The 23,054-nt window shown below is 43.2% G+C and overlaps 1 protein-coding gene across 1 annotated transcript in view; it reads left to right on the top strand.

Moving 5' to 3' along the window:
* The window catches only part of SLC6A5 (solute carrier family 6 member 5), an 88,011-nt gene that overhangs the window by 6,498 nt on the left and 58,459 nt on the right, over window positions 1–23,054 (top strand). Inside the window, exon 2 of the mRNA XM_032488862.1 lies at window positions 722–864. Coding sequence (XP_032344753.1) covers window positions 859–864 — 6 coding nt within the window. The 5' untranslated portion in view covers window positions 722–858. The remainder of the gene's footprint in view (window positions 1–721; window positions 865–23,054) is intronic.

Raw genomic sequence — 23,054 nt, 5'->3', positions numbered from 1 at the left:
CACAGCCTGGGCTGCAGGTGCTGGCCTCTCCGCAGCCTCCTCTTCAGCCCACGCTGGAGGCCCAGCTTTTATGCTACTGTCAGGCGGGGCCCAGGCCGACCCCCAGACCCAACAGAGGCTGCAGAGAAAGATCTAAATGTCAGCTTATAACTGAGAAACCTCTCAGTCCAGCTTTGGACCCTGCCATGGATAAATGGGAGGTTGGTACCCAGACATGTGCAGAAACTGCCAGGCTCCATACGGGCACCTGGACCTCCAGCACGTGGGCGGCCCTACAGGTGAGGGGAGGCTGCAGTCCAGCCCAGCTTCCTGTCGCGTTTCTGCGCAGCCGCAGCCGCGTGCTGGGAGCGCCCGCCAGCCGTCAGGTCTCCTTCAGATCCGTGCTTCCTTCGCAGACAGCTAGCACTTGTGTGAGCGAACTGACAAGGTCTGTGTTTAATTTCCAAAACCCCAAAACCAGAGATGAATGATAACCTTACCAGGGGTGTCAAAATCTCAGCCCGGCACACAGGGTCCCCACCCCTCCGTGAGGGCCCCCGGGCGGGGTTGGGAGTGGGGTTGCTGAGCCCAACCTTGGGATTTTTTTGTCTACCAGACTTACGAGCGGTGGAGACAGGGTCCCAGGGTCACGCTTGGGCTACCTTCCTGCACGGCCTTTATTCCCCAGGGTCGGATTTACTGCTCTCACGAATGTCCCTCTCTTCTTTAACTGGCGAGGCAGCCAGGACAGTGGGAAGAGCCTGACCGACCGCAGAGCCAGGTCAAAGGACAAATCTACTGTCTCCAGTCCCTGCAAGGAGGGCCAAAACGCAGTGATAAACGTACAGGGATAGAGATCGTTTTGTGTTCCAGAACTCCATGGAGGTAAAGTAACACAGGTGTACTTCGATAAACCACTTAAGTGGGCCCAGGTGGTGAGACCTTCCAAACGCCATTGCTGGAGTAACAACAGGTAAGTGCTGCCTTCTGAGCTGGGAAGGTTGGTCAGGTTAATTGGACGGGAGGCAAGTCTGGGCCAGAGCGGCTTGGACATGTTCTCTGGTCTTACTCTCCTCTGTGTTCTCCATCTCAGCCTTTCCCCGCATGGCTCGGACCCTGCTCTAAATGACTGAATAATGTCTAATTGAAGGGGCCTCTCATTATCTGGCTCCCAGGCTCCCGACCTGAGCTGGCCATATGGGTGGTCTGTCTCCCCACTCCCCAACCCCTTATCCAGACCTCCCTTTGTGCATTTGTAGAGTGGGGCTAGATGTGGTTGTGGGTTTCTCAGGGCGGGGCCGGCGGGGTCAGCCTGAGTCTGTGATTCACTCTAAAACTCCGGCTGAGTGATAGAATCTGAAGGTCTTCTTGTAATTTTCATGATGGTTCTCTGGGGTTTGTTCATCCCTCTCAGTCTCTCAGATTCTGGCCTGAATCTGAATCTAGGCCACAATCTGATGATCAGAGCAACTGGTGCAAGACAACTGCTTAGATTTGCTCTTTGGTTCAAATCTGGATTACCAGTTGCCCTTCTAATTAAGCCTCTCTGAGCACAGAATTTAAAACTCACAGGTATCAGCGCCCTTAAAATCACCAGTCCTTCCCAATCTGTCCTGAGACCCTCTTTCTATAAAAAAAAAATTTTGATACCCTCTTTACTCTCCTGAAATGAAACTTATAAATAATATGTCACCTGTATATGCGATTTCTAGAAGTTATTATATCCTTATTATAGTGAAGAAATTAATTTCATTAAAGGTAATATATAAAGTTATCTATATTGAGTTGAATATGGAATATATTCTATATTCTAATTGAATATAGAAATGTCTGGGTAGAGCCCAGCTGGAGACATAATGAAGAAGTCAGAAGCCTGTACCTATACACAAAATCATGTATAGGACTTGATGTATATGACTGTGAAATCGCCAAATGCTCATAGATACGGGAGTATTGTACCTGTGACTCAGATACCATGAGCAGTGTCGATTTTCCAAAATGAGTTCCAAAAGAATTTCAACAACTCTTAATTAAAAATTAATAAGAATAAGATAACCTAGCAAAGTCCTCTCCTAAGTTTATGCCCAGGAAAAATGCAAAACATGTCCATGCAAAGAGATGTAAGGAATGTTCACAGTAGCATTATTTGTAGTAACGGAAACATGGAAACAATCCAAATGTCCATCAACCGGTGATGGATTTTAAGTGTGGTAATGTGATGGAATACTGTCCAGCAATAAAAAGAAATAAACTAATAATTTATGGCATAGTGTGGGTGAACCTCAAGAAATACGATGCTAAGTCAGAAGACTATATATTGTATGAGTCTATTGATGTGAAATTCTAGAAAAGACAAATCTATAGAGACAGTAAACAGATCAGTGGTTGCCTAGGGCTGGGGGTGGGCATGAGAATTGACCGCAAACAGACCCAAGGGAACACTTTAGGAGAATGGAATTGTTTTGAAACTGCATTGTGGTGATGGTTGCCCAACTTACCAATTTTGCCACATCACTGAATTGATTAGAACCCTACCCGAACTGATAACACTTTAAAAATTAGTAAATTTTATAGTATGTAAGTCACAGCTATTTTTTCTTTTATTGAAATATAGTTGACTTATCGTACTGTATTAGTTTTAGAAATCACAACTATTTTTAAAAGATGTACTTGACCCTTGATTTCCATGGTAATTTCCATTTTTCAAAAATTCAATGTATGCTGGATGTACAAAAAAACAGTGTTCATATTTAAAGCAGAGGTAGATTCCAGAGTCAGATAACAATGAACAAGTTCTTCGTCTACCCAGTAGGACGTGTGACATTTGTGTTGGGTGTGGGACAGTTCTTCATGAGGAACTGTCCTGGATACTATAGGGTATCTAACGTTCTTGTCCCCTGCCCGGTAAATTCTGGAAGCAGCCTCTAATTATTATGACACTGAAAAATGCCCCTATAGAAGTCCAGATCCCCCCTCCCTCCAGGAGGTGGCTTTATTCCTACTGAGAATCCCTAATGTTGTATAATGTTACATGGGGAAACTGAGGCCTTTGGAGGGGCAGAGACTTGCTCGAGGGCACAGAATGAGCTAAGACTTAGCTGAAGTCAGCCCAGACATCCTACATCAGAGTTCTTGGGCCTATACTCAGCCTTTTCACTCTTGCTTGTCTTTTTCTCCAGACTTCTCCTTCATGCTGGTACCTAACATGTAAACAGCTCAATCTCATTCAGAGCTATGGAGAAGGCAGGCAGAGGACCAGAGCTTGTCACTATTACGCTAGCTCACAAAATTCACCCACAGAGAACTCGAGCAATAGGGGCAACTGGTTCTGTGACTGCCAGACATGAAGCCTTGGGGAGTGTCTGGGTCCAGGAATATCAAACACCCACTAGACAGGCTGCAGTTCCGACCTCCCCTCCCATGGCAGACATTCATAATTGATAATGACGTGCTTGCTCTCAGAGACTAGAATTAGACTCTGACTCCTTCTTAAGGCCGCCATTGTCAATTAACTGAAATTTGCAGAAGAGATAAATCAAGTTACTATCCTAGGGACGCTCTGGCTAAAGAAAAGAAACAGGTGGGGTGCAGATCTGAAAAAAATTGCCAGCGTTAATCCAGGAGGTTCAATGCAAGGGAGGAGGAGAGTGCTTCTGGGCGTGACAAACAAAAGAACAGACCGAAATGAAAGACTTTGGTTCAGACAGATGGGTCCTCAGAGAGCAGATGCTCAGTAACTGCTTGACAAATGACCGCTGAGAGGAGGACGGAGACTGTGCCCTGGGTTTACAGCAACCTCTCGGTCAGAGCCCAAGTAGATGTGTGCTGCTCCCCAAAGTGAGGCTGGAATCTGGCAGCCTCTGAAGTTGATCTCATGAGCTAGGCTTTCTGGAGAGTCCTTGCATCTTATTAGATAGAATTCATCCTGGGCCCGAGGAGCTCCCCAGCACAGCCGGAGGTGATCGCAAGAACAGGTTTCTCTTAGAGGCAACCAGAGAGAGTCATGCACTGTCTCAGGATTTGGGGAGGATAGTCTAGTGGTCAGGTGCGTGGGCTTTGGAGTGAGACAGATCTGGGTCTGGATCCCAACACTGCCACCTACTAGCCTTGGAATCTTGAGTAAGTTGCTTGACTTCTTGGAGGTCATTCTTCCCTTCTCTCTGTGGGATCTAATTCACAGGATGTTGTGAGGGTTAAGTGAATAGACTTTCGTTTGGCTCTTTAATATCCATTTTTCACTTTCCCTCACTTTTTTCTTTTAATTGAAGTACAGTCAGTTACAACGTGTCAATGTCTGGTGTACAGCACAGTGTCCCAGTATGCATATACATATGTATATTCATTTTCATATTCTTTTTCATTAAAGGTTATTGCAAGATATTGAATATAGTTCCATGTGCTATACAGAAGACACTTGGTTTTTAAAGTCTGTTTTTATATATAGTGGCTAACAGTTGCAAATCTCAAACTCCCAAATTTATCCCTTCCCACTTGCCTCATCTCTCTCCCCTTTTGAAAGCAGCCATGCAATTTAGTTAGGATGGCCTGCATCCCAAGCTCCAGGCATAGGCCATCCTGGACCTACTCACTCAGGATATTCCCAGCCCTGTTGCTGGTTCAGGGATTGGTTCAGGGATGCGTTACCTAGACTATGCCCATCAACATGTGGTTTTCTCCTCGTTACTTCAGTTTGGTTCTGTCAGAGTCAGTCCAGAAATGCTGTTTGATGGTAGGAGGTGGTCTCTCTCTCTCCTTCTCTCTCCTCTTTCTCTCTCCTCCTGGATATGAATGAGGGATTGTGTGTCCTCAGCTTCTGCCAGAAGGCATTGCATCCAAGGGTAAAATCTGGCCTGAGGAAAGCCAACACATGGAATAGGGCAGAGCCAAATCACAGAGAAACCAAGGCAGACCCCTGATCAAACCTTACCTGACTCAGTCTGATCAGTTCTTGGACTTTTAAGGCAAAATTTGGGTTGGGCCACCTGTTACTTAAAACAAAAGGTTAGCACATTTAAGTGCTCAACAAATGGTGGCAGTCAAAACTGTTGTTATCAAGAAGATTGCTAAGTGAAGCCCCCCAAAAGGGTTTGACATCATTACAAGATACAGCAGAACTTTCCCAGTGGTATTCATAAATTTCACAGATTCATCAAACATTAATTCAGTGAATAATGAGTGATTTGTTACTGTGTGAACTGCCTGGTACTAGGTGCAGGGTTAGAGTGGTGAGCAAGGCAGACGTCGTACTGCAAATGCTCAGACCCCATCCCCATGCCTCAGAGATGTCTCTTCTTGCTAAGACGAAAGCGAAGCCTGCATGCTCACAAACGTGTGCATATTTCAGAGGAAAACCTTGCAAAATTATCACACATGTAGAAGCGCTACGCCGAACTCAAAGCGGTTTTCAGCGTGGAGATGGCAGGACTTACTCTTGTCTCTCTCTGCCTCCACGCCCCCCTCTTCAGCCAGGTACACCCTCCTCCCCTTCCTCCCTCTCTTCACCTTCAGCTGCCTTCAAGGCCCTGTATCAGAAACTTTAAGTGGCTTCCTGGCCAAGGTAGATGCTTGCTTTCTTCCTCCCAGGACCTCACATCTGTTTCTCTTTACATCTCACCCTGATCTGCCCTTTTTGTCCCTCTGGGTCTTCTGGCTGCCAGGTGCCCGCTCTTCTAGCTGATCGTCCCCTTGCCTTGCCCCCCAGGCTCTGAACTCTTAGTTTGCATTTACCGCCATGATTTCCAACCCACTGCTCTGTCCCATGGGCTTGCTTTAAGCCTGCCCACTTGCCCACAGGTGTTTATGGGTAGTTTATCCGAAGATAATTCACTTCCTGTGCACAGATTCCTGACTTCTGTTCTAGTTCCTGGCTCCCGACCTACACTTGCCTGGTACCTCAGTACAGTCCTACAATTGACATAATATAGCTAGTGCCTTGTCCTAACTCAAAGCTACGTTGTAAAAATGGGGAATGTGCCTGCTTTTCCTTTATGTGCATGCTGTTAGTCATCTCATGATATATATTTAAAGCAAACAAGTAGCACGCGCTTAGGGGAAAAACTCAAACAGTATAGCTTTTGGTCAAGTGGAAGGGGAAAGCCTTCCATCCACTCACCCTCAGTCCTTCACCCCAGAGGCAGCCGTGATACCAGCTGGCTATGTGACCAGACCCAAGGTGGTCCCTGGGCTCCAAGGGCAGGTCACCTGGATTCAAACCCAGCTCCATCACCCATTAACCACAGACGTTCAGCTATCCAGCTAACCTCCCTGTGCCTTGGTATACTTATCTGTAACACTAGAATGATAACAGGACATATTCCTACGGTTATACTGGGAGGAAAAAATTTTTTAAAATTAGGAAAACACCTAGAATAGCAATTGGCGTGTGGTTAAATGCTTAATAAAAGAAAATTATTACCTACCTTTTTATTTTTAAATAACAGCCATATAGGATTCCTTGATGCAGACATCTTTTATTATAAATCCACATGGTTTATAGATTTACGACTAGTTATTCCAAACTCATGACCCAATACCTAGAAGTTGGGGCCACATGGAACATCCAGAATGTATGGGTTTGGTTTCTGTGCTTGGAACCCAGTGACAGTGTTCATCAAAGCTTCCAGGGGTTCACATGCTGGCTCGAAGTTACTGGAAGAGACCATTTTCCAGCAGGGACCACTCATTCTTTTAGACCCAGTGTTCTCAACCAGACACCCTTTCCTTCCTCCCAGATTCTGTGTCCCGGGTAGCCGGCACCCTGGACGATGAGCTCTGTTCTGAGATGACTAACAATTAAAACTAGAGCAGTTTTTCCCTCTGCTCTTCAGCATGCTGGGCTGACAAAACCCTGTCTTCCTAGAAGGTTAAAGTAATCACAAGTATCTTTGAGTAGGTCTCTTTGCTGCAGAAAAAAGAAGGGAAAGAAGCAACACAAACCAGATGGATCTAAATTAAATGCACTTTTCTCGGCACTTAATTTCCTGTACACAGAGCACAAAAGTCATTTGGTGGCCTTCTGGGAATACTTCCCAAGCAATGCCTGGAGTTTTAACCATTCAACAGCCGTTAACCACATTGAGCCTCACAGGGCTCAGCTCCCCACTCACCACTGAGGAGCACGATCAGAAACTACCATTTACCCTGGGAAAATGTCCTATAAGTAACACCAACCAATCTTCCCCCAATAAGAAGAGACCGCAAGCAGTGCTGACAACAGTGCTTAGCAGAGCCTTGATCCGAAGATACAGAGGAGAGAAAGAGAAAGACCCAAGATAGTCCCTTGGAGACAGATGGTCCCCCTTCCCCAGTTAAGATGTCCATGCCTCTGTTGTTCCTTTTTGTTAGTGTGTCAAAACTACTGGGGCTTTGTCGACGCTCAGCTGAGGGCACACACCCTAACAATGCTCCTTACTACTTATGTAACCTCTAGCAAGCCACTTAACCTTGCTAAGTCTTGGTCACAACTGTTAAAGGAAGAAACGAACGCCTGATGCAGTGTTATTGTAAAGATTAAGTGAGAGTTGCATTACAAGTGCCCAATGCTGCTCAAACCTACTAGGTGCTCACTAAATACTGTTGGGCTGATGAAGTAGAAGTGAATGGAAACTTCCAGTTAAATGTGGTGGAACTGACATATACGTGTAATTTTACTCATTCCCCAAACCACACTAAAATGGTAATACAGGGCTAAAGACAAGTCTAAACCTGCAAGGACACTTAGAACAAAACAGCCTAGCCTGGATGTGTAAGAGCTATACATGCCAAGGGAACAAAAGAGAAAGCTTCAGTGTCACACCACTGTATCAGTTATCACATGCATAACAAATCACCCCAAGATTAATGTCCTAAAACAAGTATTTTATGTGCTCACAACTGTGTGAGTCAGTGATTAGGGCTAGGCTCCTGCAGGTGGATCTGCTGCTGAAAGTAACTAGCTCACATATCTGCAATCAGCTGGGAGCTGGTATGATTGAAGGTTGGGCTCTGCTGGATGGTTTGGCTTCTCCTTCCATGTGGTCTCACCATCCAGGAGGCTTGGCTTTGTTTCTCCACCTGGTGGGCTCAGGGTTCCCAGCAGCCAGAGAATAAGACCCAGTGCCCTAGCCTCTGCTTGAACTCACATTTGCTAATATCCCATCGGCAGGTCATAGATTCAGTGGCCAAGCCCAGCTTCAGTGTGGGAGCGAACTACACAAGGTCATGGATATCTTGGTTCGTTACTGCAACAGTCTACCACAACCTCTGAAGCACGTTTACCATCTTTTCCAATTAAGGTGATCATGTCTCTGTTGCCTCTTATTAATAAAGATCCTGTTCAGTGATGCTGACAGAGTCAAAGCTAGATCACAAGAGATAAAAAGCAGGTGGGCAAGAAAGACCAGCTTAACAGACCAGAGAAAATGGAAACCAAAGCCTGAAGTGGGGACTGAAGGAAGCTGGTTCATTCTCTCAATCCGTAGAGATTCAGAAATTGAAAGCACCAAATACATCTGAAATTCAGAGTGCTGGTGCAGCTGAGAACAGAAGAATGGGCTGAAAGTCTAAGAGGCATTACACAGACTCTTGTGTCTTTGCTCCTGCCTGGCACAATCAACTGAATACCCTTCCATGTCCCATGGTTGAGGTACACTCTGTGGAGATAACCAGTATTCTTATCTTGGAATACTTGGCACTGCTGAAGGTGGGGGCACCATCCTGAACACAGGGGGATTACCCAATTGACAGTAAAAGAACAATAATGAGAAAATTAGATGATTCTGCAATTGATTAGTGGGAATTCCAGAGAAAGAGAAGACAGAAAAAAGGAGGTGAAGAAGTTATCAAAGGCTTGAATAAATTTCAATAAAATTGAAATGAGTTTCTAGATGGAAAAGACCCACTGAATACTTTGCAGAATGAGTTTTAAAAAGAACAGACAGAACTAAGGGAAATCATTATGAAATTCTAGATACCAGCCATGAAGAGAAAGTCCTAAAAGCTTCCACAGAGAAAATAATCAAACTACAACAGTGCAAACAGGTGACACACAAAGGTCCAGAAATGCACATGGCATCAGATATAGTGGCCACAGGAGATGCTAGAAGATAATGGAGCAATGTCCTCAAAGTAATGAGGGGAAATGATGTTCATACTGGAGTGCCATCCTCAGCCAAACTGTAACTGTGGTGGTGGGCTAAGGGCACTTCAGACATGAACGATCTGAAGAAGTTTACCTTACATGCAGTCTTCCTTAGGAAGTTCCAGGAAATAAGGAAGACGTAGAAATCAGGAAACAGGTGTCCCAGTTATTAGCTTACTTTCCCTCAGCTGCAAACTCACACTTCTATACTCTGCTCTATGATGCTGAGGACAAGACTCTTAACAATCCCTTTCACCTTGGCCAGCTGGCCCCCTATTAAGTCTGCAAATGGGAAGGGGTTACTGGAGGAGGAAGAAGGGACTTGCTCCTTCCGGTTTGCTTCCTGTCTACTTGCCGTTCCTGAGAGTATCGTATGGGCAACCCTTCACCCTGACAGAGCAAAGTTGAATCCAGTGTGCGGTTTCCCATCACTTACAGAAGCAACTTTACTGTGCCCCCTTAGAGATACCAGCACCAGCTAAGCCACATCCTTCACACACACCCCACCCCTGACACACACATGCGTTTAAAATAACTGGCGTGGTTTTTGAAGCCTGACTGATGTACAGGGGATCCAATACAGGATGAAAAACCAAGAACTCCAAAGACAACAAAGTGACAGGAGATCCCAGGACCATAGCTATGCACCAGACTGGTGGGATGCTTGATTGAGTTGATAGCCCCAATTCGTGACCTTCCTGTATCCATGATCTTTGCAGAGTGACTTTTCAGATTCTTCCATCAATATGTGGAGTCTGTTTCTGTTCTCCTTGATTCTGGGATTGGCCTTGTGACTTGTTTGGCCAATAAAATGTGATAGGAGTCACGGTGAGCCAGCTCCAGTCCTAGCCTCAAGACACCTTGCATGTTTCCTTTTCTCTCTTTTGGATTCTTATTTCCACCATGAAGTCTTGGCTTTCATTCTGGAGAATAAGAGATCATGAGGCATGCCAGCTCTCCACCACCTCCCTGGGCAGAGGTACATGAACTGCAGATGCCTGAGGGACTCCAGCCAAGACCAGGAGGACCATCCAGCTGAATTCAGCCCCAGATGCCAACCTACAGAATTGTGAGCTAAATAAATGATTGTTGTTTTTAACCACTAAACTTTAGATGATTTATTATGCAGAAACAGCTAAGTGATGCACAGCCTTAGAGAGTAACCAGTCCACATTGAAGCAGGAGGATTGAAGGCTCACAGACGGATGTATACAAGACAAAAAAAAATATGGTATCATTAGAGAAGCTAATGTGTTCTTTTGAGGGCAGTGGGGTGAGTTGGGGCAAAGGCACACAGCTTCTTATTGTGGAAATATTTGATGTGACCTCTGTATATGTATAACAGATAGAAATAAAAATTGGAATTTCCAAAAATGAATGGACCTAATGGATTTCCTTCTGTAGTAATTGCCAAGTCATGATTGTGAACCTGAATCCCAAGGGTTGGTTTCAGCAATCTTGTCTTTTCATGATTGCTGTTCTCATTGGTGAAAATGCAGACAATGTTCATCAGCAGTACTCCTCATGCTGTTTGGGCCCTCACTCTCAAATCCAATCATTGTCTTTGATTCTGCCTCCTAAATATGGCGGTCCACCTCTCTCCATTGCCATACCTCTGCAGGAGCTCAGGACACCATCTCTCACCTGGACCACTGCAGCATCTTCCCAACTAGTTCCCTGCCTCTCATCTTTCTTATTCCCCCCAAATATTCATCACTGAGCTGCCAGAATGATCTTTCTAAACAGATTGTCTCAGGTCTTGGCCATCTCAAATCCTTTGAGTTCCCTTTGTCTACATGACAAAGTATAAACTCCTTAGGATGGCATGCATGGCCCTTCATGCTCTGGTGTCTCGTCTTCCCAGACCCACCTCTTGCCAACTGTCAGGCTTGTCTCCAGCCATACTGAGCCTCTTCCTACCCCTTGTTTTTGTCATGCTCTGGTTTTCTGTGAAGTTTTTGCACATTGGATTCCCTCTGCCAAACCCTGTTGGCTGCTTACTCAAAACTCTTTTATTTTTGCCAACAGAATTCTGGAAATCCCTTGGTCTCAGGGAAAGTGAGCCTTCACCCTGGTCTAGAGGTGGGCATCTGACCTGGTTCTGGCTAATTATTTGTAAGAGGAAGTCTCTATGGAACACGTGGAAAGGTTTTCCCTTCCTGGTAAGAGGAAGGTATGCCAGCCAAAACTCTCAACCCTGTGCTCCCCTAGCTTTCTGCCCCAGAAATTGGACCTGCTGTAGACCAGTAAGAGAAAAGAAAGGGATGCTGGCGGGAACCCAGACTTCATAGAGCCTCTGCACCAATTCTAGAAACCACTTAGCCCCAGACATTTTGTTATGTAGAAAAATAACCCCCTCTTCATTTATTCCACTGATCACTGGGCATTACTTGAGGCTGGAAGTGTTTATGCTGGATGTACCTACCTTCCTGGGCTGAATCCTGCTCATCCTTCAGGACCCAGCAGGGCACCACCTGTACTATCAGCACCAGACAAAAGAACTCCCTTCCCTGACTCTGCACACCTAGCGCTGCTTTACTTAGTAGCATAATGACTAAAAGCACCAGCTCTGAAGCCAGACTGTCTAGATTCATAGCCCAGGTCTACTGCCTACAAGTTGGTAACCTTAGACAGCTTATTTATCCTCTCTGTGCCTCAGTTTCCTCATCTGTTTAAGTGGGGGTGAGAATATTACTAACCTTATCTAATTGTCATAGGGATTAAATGAGTTAATGTATGTAATGTACTTTGTATCTGGCTCCTGATAATCATTCAGTTCATGTTTGCTGTTACTAACACAAGCTTCATCAGACTCTCACACTAGCTTAATAGCCTTCTTCCCTGATAGATTAATGAATGAATTTCATTCATTGTATGAACGAGGTTAATGAATGCAGAGGTGCATCTGCCAGGTTTACTGCATTCTCAGGGGTAACTGGGCTAGAGATACTGCCCACTACGTGTACACTGAATAAATAAACATACATCACACAGTATGAACAGTGTACAAAAAGTAAACCAAGTCGAATATTAACCCAGTTGGGATGGCTTTTTTTTTTCACATGAAGCCAGGGAAGCAGTTACAAATCAGCAGCTTAGTTCTAGAAGGCAGGAAAAATTCCCATCACTGGTGCTCATAAAGCGCCTCCATCCCACTTCACTCAATCAAGAAAAAAATCACTAGATCAGCCAAGAGATATTCAGCAGTCTGTGTTGGGCCAGTTGTCCGTAGCGTTCATTTTGCCTTGGCCTTGTCCAAATCTGGCCTTCTAAAGATGGAGTCTGTAATCAAAGAATGTGGGAAATAACGATGAATCAAAGCACACTGATTCCAGAGAATCGTTCCCCCAGGATCTTTCTTGTTTCAATTTGATTCACTGTGCTTTTTCTTCCCACTCACACTGTTAACAGGGCAGCTCCCCACTCTCTGGACTTTCAACTCATTCTTATGCTTCACTTGGGCTGGAACCTCATGACAAAGTTATTTTTTTTAGTGTGTGTGTGTATTTGTGTAAAAGTAGGCAAGGAAAGTCTAACACATGAATGATTGCCTACAAGTATTTTCTGGTGAGTGTGCAGTTTTATTCCTTCATGTCTGCTGACAAGTAAGACCGGAGAAAATACTCCTTGGGTCTTCAGAAAGCTGCTGTCATCGATCTGGGTGATAATTTACTTTCTTATCTCTTTCTTTTCCATTCACTTTGAGCAATTATGGCTTCTTTCTTTGCAGAAGCTCAGTAATTGGAAAACTAGTTTATGAATCTGCTAACTTTTTCTTCCCTAAAGGTTTTTTTTTTTTCTCATCACACAAAGATCCAAGGGAAAGAGGAGAGAAAAGGGGGAAAGTATGCATTGTAGTGAGATCTCTAAGGATGAAAATGGAATTTATTTAATATTCCCACTTATTCTTTTTCAGAAGAATGTGAAGAAGGGCACAGGAATTTGATACTTTGGGTAACACAGAGCTAAAGCCACATGAGGCATTTTTTACAAAATGTATTTTAAAAAGATTTGTAGCCTCTGGATCAATCAGACTTTAAACTACCTTGGTGGGAGGATGTCAGCTCCAGAAACCACTCCACAACAGAGAGGTAACAACCACCACCACCATAATAACAGCAACAGCTCACATCTGGCAAGGATCATGCTAAGCCCTTTACATACACCATTACCTCATTCACTCCCAGCAAACTCAGTAGGTTCTATTATTGCATCATTTGCAAAAAAGGAAACTAAAGCTTAGAGAGGTTAAAATTAAAATAACTTACCTGCGGCCACGGGACTGATAAGTGGCTGAGCTAGGACCTCAAACTAGGTCTGACTCCAAAGCCCAGCCCCTCAACCGGCCTGGAAACTCACAGAATGTGCATGACCAGCATGGGAAGGTTTTCTGGACTCATTGCCAAAATTCTTCCGTTTTTTCAGGGGTCTTCCATCCAAGTGCTCATGATTTCCTGGTTTTGATCCAAAAGACAACCACAAAAAAAGAGTGTAGGCAGGGGGCTCACAGCGAGAAAAAAAATGTTAACAATGAATATATATATGTTCTTGTATAGCTGAAAAATTGTGCTCTACACTGGAATTTGACACAACATTGTAAAATGACTATAACTCAATAAAAAAATATAAAAAAAAAGTGTAGGCAGGGGGTATAAAGGACACCTGGCACATGTGTGTCACTTGCCCTAGAAGTATTTTTAAAGACTATGTAATTAGGCAGGTATTTTAAATTGGCAACAACAACCAAATCCCCCGTATGTTTCTTTTTTATTTTACTTTTTATTGAAGTATAGTTGATTTACAATGTTAGTTTCAGGTGTACAGCAAAGCGATTCAGTTACACATATACATACATATATATTTTTTCTTTTCAGATTCTTTTTCATTATAGGTTATTATAAGAAATGGAATATAGTTCAGCTATACAGTAGATCCTTGTTTATCTCTTTTATATATAGTAATGTGTATATATTAATCCCAAACTCTTAATTTATCCCTCCCCTGTCCTTTCCCTTATGGTAACCATAGTCTCATACCTTTCTGGGACTCTCTGGAAGCCCAGAGAACCTCCGTGGAGGTAGGCCCTGCAGTCAGACTGCTGGGAACACCACCCTCGTCCGCCTCTCACTGGCTGTATGATCTTCTGCACGTTGCTTTACCTCCTATTTCTTATCTGTAAAGTGAACATACTGATAGCACCTCCTCAAGTCAGAGCAGAGCCCCCAGCCACAGAGAATCACTCCCAGGCCTTGAAACCTAGTGGAATTTGCTCTGTTGGGTTTTGCAGTTTTGCAAGGTGACTTCTTATTCCTTCCATTTTCTTCCATTTGGAATGGGAATGTCTGTAACTGCCCACCACTGTATTTTGGAAACAGATAACTTGTTTTCTAATTTCATAAGTACACAGATGGAGAGGAATTTTGGCCTAGGATGTGTCCTACAGAGTCTCACCCTTACTTGATTTAGAGGATTAAAATGATGAGATTTGGGACTTTCGAACTGCTTATATTTCGATGAGAGTTTTGGATGAATTGATGCTCAAATGGGTTGAAATTTGGGGGAATGTAGGGATGCGGTGAATGTATTTAGCCTGTGGGACAGATGTGACTCTTAGGGGCCCAGAGGACAGATAACAGTAGGCTGAAATATGCCCCCTGCCAAATATATCCATATCCCCATCCCTGGACACTATTAACATTATCATATGATGAGAGAGAGAGACTTTGCGGATATGATGAAGAATTTTGAGATAGTGAGATTATCTTGAATTATCCAGGTAGGGCCTAAATGCTTTTTTTTATTATTAGTATTTTCGTTATTCCCAGCATTGGAAGGCTTTCAGGAAATAGAACTTTGCAAACGTCATTTAATTGGGACCTATGGAGGTTCTGGGGTGAATTATGAATTCCCAGAATTTGTGTGTAAAATTCTGTGAGTAAATGCATATATTTAGTTGTGTATTAGTTTCCCAACATGTTTTTATTTGGGGGGGGTGGGAGTGGGGGACACGATTCAACCCATAACAGTGTGGGTGTTTCCAGAGCTTTAATCAGCTGTCGCAAGTATCCAGCACACACACTCGTGCATGCACAGGTACACGTGCTTACAAAGATTAAAACCCTCTTAAAGGGTGGAAGCCCAGAAGGTGAGCAGCAGATAGTGAATGGTCATGGAAAGGGGCTTCCAGGCCCTTGGGTTCTCATCTCAGTAGGCAGGTGCCAGCTTTGCTCAGCAACGTGAAACCATTTGGAGGTGGGCTGCTTCATTGAAGCAGTGCATATAGTAGAGGAAGCACAGGCTGTAGAATGAGTCAGATCTGCCTTGATACCATCTAGGCTCTGTGTTGCCTCAGGGCACTCCCTCAGCCTCTCTGAGACTACTTCTTGGTCTGAAAAATACCACGTACCTTAAGGCTGAGGATATAAAGTATCAAACTCAGTGTCTAGATCCTAGCAGTCATGCGAAGACCTATTATCACTATGGGTGGGGTGCGACTAATGAGCATATACTCCACTCTGCCTCTGGGAACCTAGCTCAACAGCAGCACAGAATAATGTAGTGGTGGGACTCATGCTCTGCCCTCAATCTGAGACAGACGCTGCTTGCCTCCTGTGCATGACCTTGGCAGGCCAGGCTGACAGATACGGCTTTCAAGAAAAATGGCTCATTGGTCTTCCAGTAAATCAAGGAGGCAAGGAATCCTTGAGTCGGTGGCATGGGCACTGCCTCAATTTGACACAGGACTCTTGCTCCCAGCCGGGGCATGTAGATGTTGTATGGAATGCCTGGTACATTAGTTAGGGTAAAGTCTGAGCTGCTGTAACAAACAGGCCCCAATTGTCAGCAAATTAATGTACATAAGACTTGTTTGTCTTTATGTCCTAGTTGAGAGATTAGAGGTAATAGGTTAGTAGGCAACTTGTGCTCTTCCTTATAGGTCCAAAGTGGTGGCCACATCTCCTCATCTCTTAACTAGCAGGAGGAGGTCACACATCATTTGCTTATGTCCCATTTGGCCAGAATTTAGTGACAGGGGCTCACGGAGCTGTAAGGAAGGCTTGGATATGTCATCTTTAATTGAGTTGCCACATGACTAGCTAAACTTAATTATTATGGAAAAAGAAGATAACAAATCATGGGAATACAGCCAACAGATTGCCTCATCTTTTTCTCATTCTGGGCCTGTCAATGGCCCATTCCTTAGATAAGTGACCTTAATTAAGCTTTTCTTTAAGAAACACCCTACTCTGCTCTCTCCTGGGCATATTACCTGCATGACACATGCATGCGCGCTCACACACACACACATACACACACACGGACACCTGTGTGATTCAGCACAGATCGGTGGGCCTCGGGCCCGTGAACAGTGGAATGGGAGATAGTCACATTCCTCTGATTGCATGGTATTTTACCATTTACTTACCTCTCTCCATTCCATTATCTTATTTGACCTTCACCTCAGCTTTGAGAATCAGGCCCCAGCAAGATTTATTACCTCCTTAAAAACTGCAGAAAGTGAGTCTCCGACAAGCTAGTAATTTATCCAAGGCTGCACAATTCACTGGTGCTAGACTCAAGGTGTCTGATACCTAATTTAGAGCATTTCCTTCCACAGCCATGGGAAAAGATGGGAAACTGGAACTCAGTTCGAACTAACTGGAACAAATTCATTCTTTCTTAGTAGTGATTCTAGGGAAGTGGTGGTTGAAAGTAGTTGAAAAACCCTGGAGAAAGTTTACCTTTCTCAGGCATCTTCATACTTCCTGGTTCCTCTCTTCTGACAGCTCTGAGGTCCAGAAACATCATGTTCTCTTCTGGCAACACACATCTCTCCACTGTTGGGGACCTCAACCAAGACAGGCTATGGTACAGCACTGCCTCTCCATCCCTTCTCTCTCTGCCTCGGGTTTCTGTGTAAGGATCCTGCCCGTGTCAGCTAGCTGTAAGGAGGAAAGCCATGTGATAAAGTTTACACCAGGATGCAGAAGTGTAATTAGTTATTCTAGGAGTATGTTAAATTAAAGAAAAACTTGGCTGTGATACTAAATGAATTTTGAATTGGTGGAATTTCAGAGGAGTGGTTGGCCAAGTAAAAATCATTGAGCTTTGGCATAAGGCACTCCTTTGATCACCATGGTGCCCAGCATCTTTGCCTGGCAGGGAAGTCCACCTTAAAATAAAGTTAAGGGACCACAGTAACAAGAGCTATTGTGAATTAAACACCTACTCTGTCTTCTGCTCTCTTCTGGGCATATTACCTGCATGACCTAATTCAGGTCTTAAAACCATGCTGTTGGTAAAAAGGGTGATGGTCCTCATTTTACAGATGACAGTAATGGGAGCTGTTTAGCTCCCATTTTGTTTAGCATTTATTATGTGTAAGTTAAGATATGAGGTTTTGTAAGATTAAATAAATAGACCAAAGTCACATGCCTAGTAATAAGAATTAGAATTCAAGGCAGGGGAGGGTATAGCTTAGTGTTGGAGTGTATGCTTAGCATGCACAAGGTCCTGGGTTCGATTCCCAGTACCACCGTTAAAAAATAAATAAGTAAATAAACTTAATTACCCCCCCAAATATAAAAAATACAAAATAATAAAAATTAAAAAATTAAAATAGTTGGACAAAATACAAATAAAGCGCCTGGCTTACAATGGATATTCAAAAAAAAGAAATATATTAAAAAAATAAAGAAAGAATTCAAACCCCAAGCCCTATGACTCAAAACTTGGCATTCTTTATTACATGGCTTCCTCTGATGCCCACAGTTCTACCACTAAAACTTCTTTCTCTGGACCAAGAGGCTACCGGGGATTTCAAATATTCATTCCCCCAGTCTACTTTTAATCAAGTTGTTGAGTACAAAAGTTTCAAAATATATTTACTGACATATTTTATATATTTCTGTAACATTCATGTAAGATAAAGTGTTCACTATATATTGAAGTGATTGCATACTGTTAAGAAAAAATGAAAGTATAAAATACATAGATGGTGAGTTCCCAGTTTGGAAGGAAAAATGCATCAATAGATGTAATCTGGAAGGACAGTTATCAAAACATAGTTACAACCCTGTAAATGAGTTGAAGTTTAGAAGTGACTATCTTTGATGATGATGATGATGATGGTGTCCATCATCTCTCCTGCACTTACTCTGGTAAGTCTAATTGACTATCCCACGTTTCCTTTGGGAAATTTCTGCCCTCCTCCACCTGGTTTGGATCGGGCTTCCACCCACAGCACGCTGCCTAAGAAAGGGACCCCGTCTGGACTAGTCAGTGTCCTGTGGGACTGGTCTGAGTGGGACCAAACTGAAGTGCTGTTGATGCCCTGTCCGCACCACCCTGTGCCGTCTCTGAGCTGACCTGCAGAAGGGCTGGGCAATTCCTGGCCTACTGACAGTTTCCCCCTCAGACACCCACATCTCTCTGTTCCTCTATCTGAGACTTTTTTCCAATACTTCAGAAACCTGCTCAGCCCAAGGGCAGAGCCCTTGCAAGAGCTGGGGGCTAACATCCTCAGGCACAATCCTCAGCCAATCAGGAGTGGGAGTCTGTGGACAAATCACCTCCTAGCTTCCCTGTCCCCTGGTGGGAGAATTCTGACTTGTGTTCCACATGGTTTCTCAGAGGGACCCAGTGGGCCTGAACTCCAGTCGCCCACAGTGGCGACTCACCCTCTACTGACTCATCCTCCATCTGTCTAACTTTCCTGGCTTCTTCCCCTGTGCTTCCTGGGCCCCCTCCCAAATAATCTACCTTGTCTCAGGGTCTGGCCTGTTCGAGTCCTTTCCCCAAACTCCCCAAACTACGGTAGAGATGTAGCTCTCTTTCCCCTTGGATGGTAATCCATGAGTACAGGGGTCCGGAATTCTGGTGGCACGACTTTTACAACACGAGAGTGAAAACATGTGACAGATGGGCCAACAGAGTCCAAGACTCAGAGAGAGGATCCAGCCCACCTTGAGGTCAGCTCCGTTTTGACCTTGACCAAGGTACCATGACTTGGTACCTGGAGCTCCAGCTACTTTTGAGTTGGGTTTCTTTCCCTTGTAAGCAAGTGTCCTGGTGAGACGATGTATATGTTCTTTTTGCTTGTATTTTTCTATAATGTAATATACAAAAAAATTTTTTTAATACAAAAAAACAATAAATTTCTAAAGGGAAAAAAAAATACATTGGAAATGTCAGTGACAGTGTCACCTGAATAACCCATGTCGGGGCACAGTTCACCTTTTTCTCTTAGTATCAGTGAAACCAGGCCTTCGTGAAACAATGGAATCACTGAACCATGAGTCGTCACAGGCATTCACACTCCCCAAATGCTCCCACAGTGGTGAATGACAGAGGGTGTTTCCTTTGTCAGCTCCACCAATCACCCAGACTCTTAGAATGGTTTGGATGTTGCTTCTCATTTGGCCCCAAAGCTGTGCCCAAGTTAATGACTTGGAAAAACATGTCATCATCCATGTAATCTGCAGAAACCAGAGCGAGCCCTGAATCAGGCATTTCCCCTGCAGAGGAAGCAGTCACAAATCCTGCACATTTTAACAATGTTTGCATTATTTCTCACAACTGTTTAATTATACCCTGTGTAAACAGATGGGCTTATTTGTTTGGTCCTAATAGTTATAAAATTTGGATTTTGTGCATACTGACAATTGCAAATATTTGTATTTGCCAAGTAGTATTCTCTCCATTAAAAAATCTCCTTTATACTAAAGAGAAAGCTGGTTTATGTTTATGGAAACATACTATGGCTTTTTGTTCCCTTGGCTTTTTTTCTTTTAATAACCAGAGGTATTCACAGATTACTGGGTATCACTGGGGAGAGGGATGGAAACAAACCTCAGAGCACTGTCACCCTCTGCTCAGAGCTGGGTTACATCTGGATGCACAGCTCAGGTCTATGTATTGAGGCAAACATGAGAAAAACAAAAACAAAGCTAGTCCAAATAAGATGGCTCCAATTCTCAAAAATGTGCAATTCTTTTAAACTGTAATTCCATGTTTAAGAATCTACATGAAGAATCCAAATTAAAGATGTGAGCAAAGATACAGAGGTAGATAATGCAGTTGTATTTATAATGGATATTGGAAACAATTCAAGTGTACAATAATTATTAGTTAAATTGTGATGTATTCATCCCATGAAAATCTGTTCAGCAATTAAAAATGACAAAGTAGATTTTGTGGCAGTGGGGCTGAGCTATATCAACAATATGTTATAAATGAAAAAAGGCAGATTACAGAAGACTATGAACAGCATGATCTCAGTTTTGTAAAAACAAAAACTATATACATATGGAAGTCTGGAAGACCTGACACCAAAATATTAATAGAATATATTTTGGGGTATGGGGACTATATATATTTTTATGTTCTTTGGGCTTTTCCAAATTTTCTGTAATGAGCATGTATTATCTTTATAATCACAAAAAAAAACCCAAAAAATGAAAACAAACAAAAAGACAAAATAATATGATTTACAGAGGGTAGTAAGGTGACATAAGAAATCAAGGGGCTATTTTGTGATTTTTAACTCACTCATGCAAAAATACTAAGGGCCTACTGTATGTCAGTACAAGTGAAAATACAGAGGCTTTAAAAAATCAAGCTGTCCTGCTTTTGAAGGCTTCACAGTTTGGGGTGAGGGTATAGCTCAGTGGTAGAGCACATGCTTAGCATGCATGAGGTGCTGGGTTCATCCCCACGACCTCCATTAAGTAGATAAATAAACATATAAACCTAATTACCTCCCCCTAAAAAAGAAGTTTACATTGTAGAAAGAAAGAAAGAAAAAAAAAAGAAAGAAAGAAACTAGGTTCTGAAGGCTTCACAATTTAGAACTGCACTGTCTACTAGAATGTTCTAGAATGATGGTAATATTCAATGCAAGTAGTTCTTGGGCACTAAGAATGTAGTTAGTATGACTGAGGAATATAATTTTACATTTAATTTTAATTAATTTAAAGGTACATAGCCACATGTGGCAAGTGGCTTCATAGGAGAAAAGACACATGGAAGGAGCTATATAGTACACCACGTGCTAGAGAAGCAGAGAAAACGGAGATACTAGCTCTTCATAAAAAGCCTCTGAGAGGAGATACGTTCTGGGCGATGAGTCTAAGGGTGTAGTTAGGAATTCACGCTGGAGGGAAGAGAATTTCAGGCAAAGGATATTACAAGTGCAAAGACATAGAGTCATGACTGTGCCTGGCACTTTTAAGAAAGACAGAAAACAAAAAGCAAAACACAAAAGGACACCAGAAAAAGCTCGTGTCCCACTGAGAAAGATAGGGAGGATAAAATTTGGGCAACAAATCCAGTAATATTAAGATCTAGAGGAAGGAGTCATTTTTTTTCATCTCTGGGAGCATAGTGTCAATCAAACCTGCGAAAACCTGTCTCAAGGTAGGAAGAGCTCTCACTCTGTGCCAAGCACTGTACTGGAAGCTTTCATACGCTTTACCTCATTAAGTCACTACAGGAACCCGATTTTACTGAAAAGGAAGGCTCAGAGGATAAGTAACTGCCCAAGAACACACAGCTAGTAAGTGACTGAACTTGGATTCAAACTCTTGACTTGTCTAATTCTAAAGCCCTATTTTCACTCTATCATGTTACCCCCACCCAGGAATATGTTTAGACAGAACATAGAAGCACTGGGAAACAATGCAGACCCTAAGAGATTATTTTAAAAGATAACATGGATCATTTCTAAACACTAATGGTGACATCGCAGGAGACAACTGCCATCATGATAAATGAACTCTGGGTTGTCTGTCAAAGACAGTAGACTGAGCTAGACTCTCCCAGGTCACTATTTGAGGTGGTCTCATGCCATATGGAATGCTGCAGATTACTAGAACCAACAGTACCAAATTTGGTGCCAATATCCATGCCTCCCCAGACCCAATGTACAAGGGCACCACCAAATGACAAAATCTTGAGGTCCAGAAACCTATCTATGCTGCCTGGCAGCTCCCACTGGTGTAAACAGGTCTTGAATTTTCAAGGTCCCACTTTCTGGATCTTACTCAGATTCAACTCAATAGCCCTGAGATAACTCCGTCAACTGCCTATACAGTAAAGCTTCGCAACATCTGTTCTGCTCTACTTGTGGGTATTCCTGCTAGGTTTTCATGACATTGAACTCAGATTTCTCCCCCACTAACTAGGACAGCAACAGAAGGCCAGGAGAAACAGGGACATTCAAGAACAAAAAAGAGAGAGAGACTCTTTCTAACTAACTCTGTAGACATAAAATATCAATTCTCTGGTACCCCATGTATTAGAAATCTTCTGTTTCCAATAATGAATATGTTTGGAACCTGACCTCTCTGACAAAGCTGGTCTACCTCAACTTTGGACAGATGGATAAACCCAGAAGACTTAAACTTGGCAAGGAATCACTAAATAGTTACACCCAACACAGGCAATGTAAAGCAGGGCTGCTGAAAGAATGAGAAGAGAAGAGAGCAGAGGAAAGAAGTGACTGTGTTGTTTACCAGAAAAGCATCAAGGTGGTCATTATGAAAAAAGTAGAAATCAGAAAATTTCAGTTTTAGTGCTGTTTTCATTTGAATTATTTTATAGTTTATTGAGCATTGCAAGGATGGGCATGGGGGGAGCAGAACATCATTATATTTGTCAAAACTATGTCCTCTAAAGGCCTTGATTAGGCTCTGGTTCCAGCCCAGCAGAGCTAGGAGACAGGAACACCAGGACTTTAGCAGGGAAGACTAGCCAGATATCAGTCGCTTGGATCCTTAATGAACTGAATTCATTTTTCTGAGTTCTACTCTTTAGAGAAAGACAGTAAAATAGATGTAGCCTTAATACTTCCTAATGAAAGTAGCCTATTTGGTGAATATCCTCATTAATTAAAGGAGTAGGTCCTAGTGCTGATTTTTATTCTTTTAAAAATTGTTTATACACATTTTACATAAAT

The sequence above is a fragment of the Camelus ferus genome, chromosome 10 (genome assembly GCF_009834535.1).
Source record: "Camelus ferus isolate YT-003-E chromosome 10, BCGSAC_Cfer_1.0, whole genome shotgun sequence".
In the NCBI taxonomy this organism is placed as follows: Eukaryota; Metazoa; Chordata; class Mammalia; order Artiodactyla; family Camelidae; genus Camelus; species Camelus ferus.
This window is presented reverse-complemented; position numbering and strand designations above follow the sequence as displayed.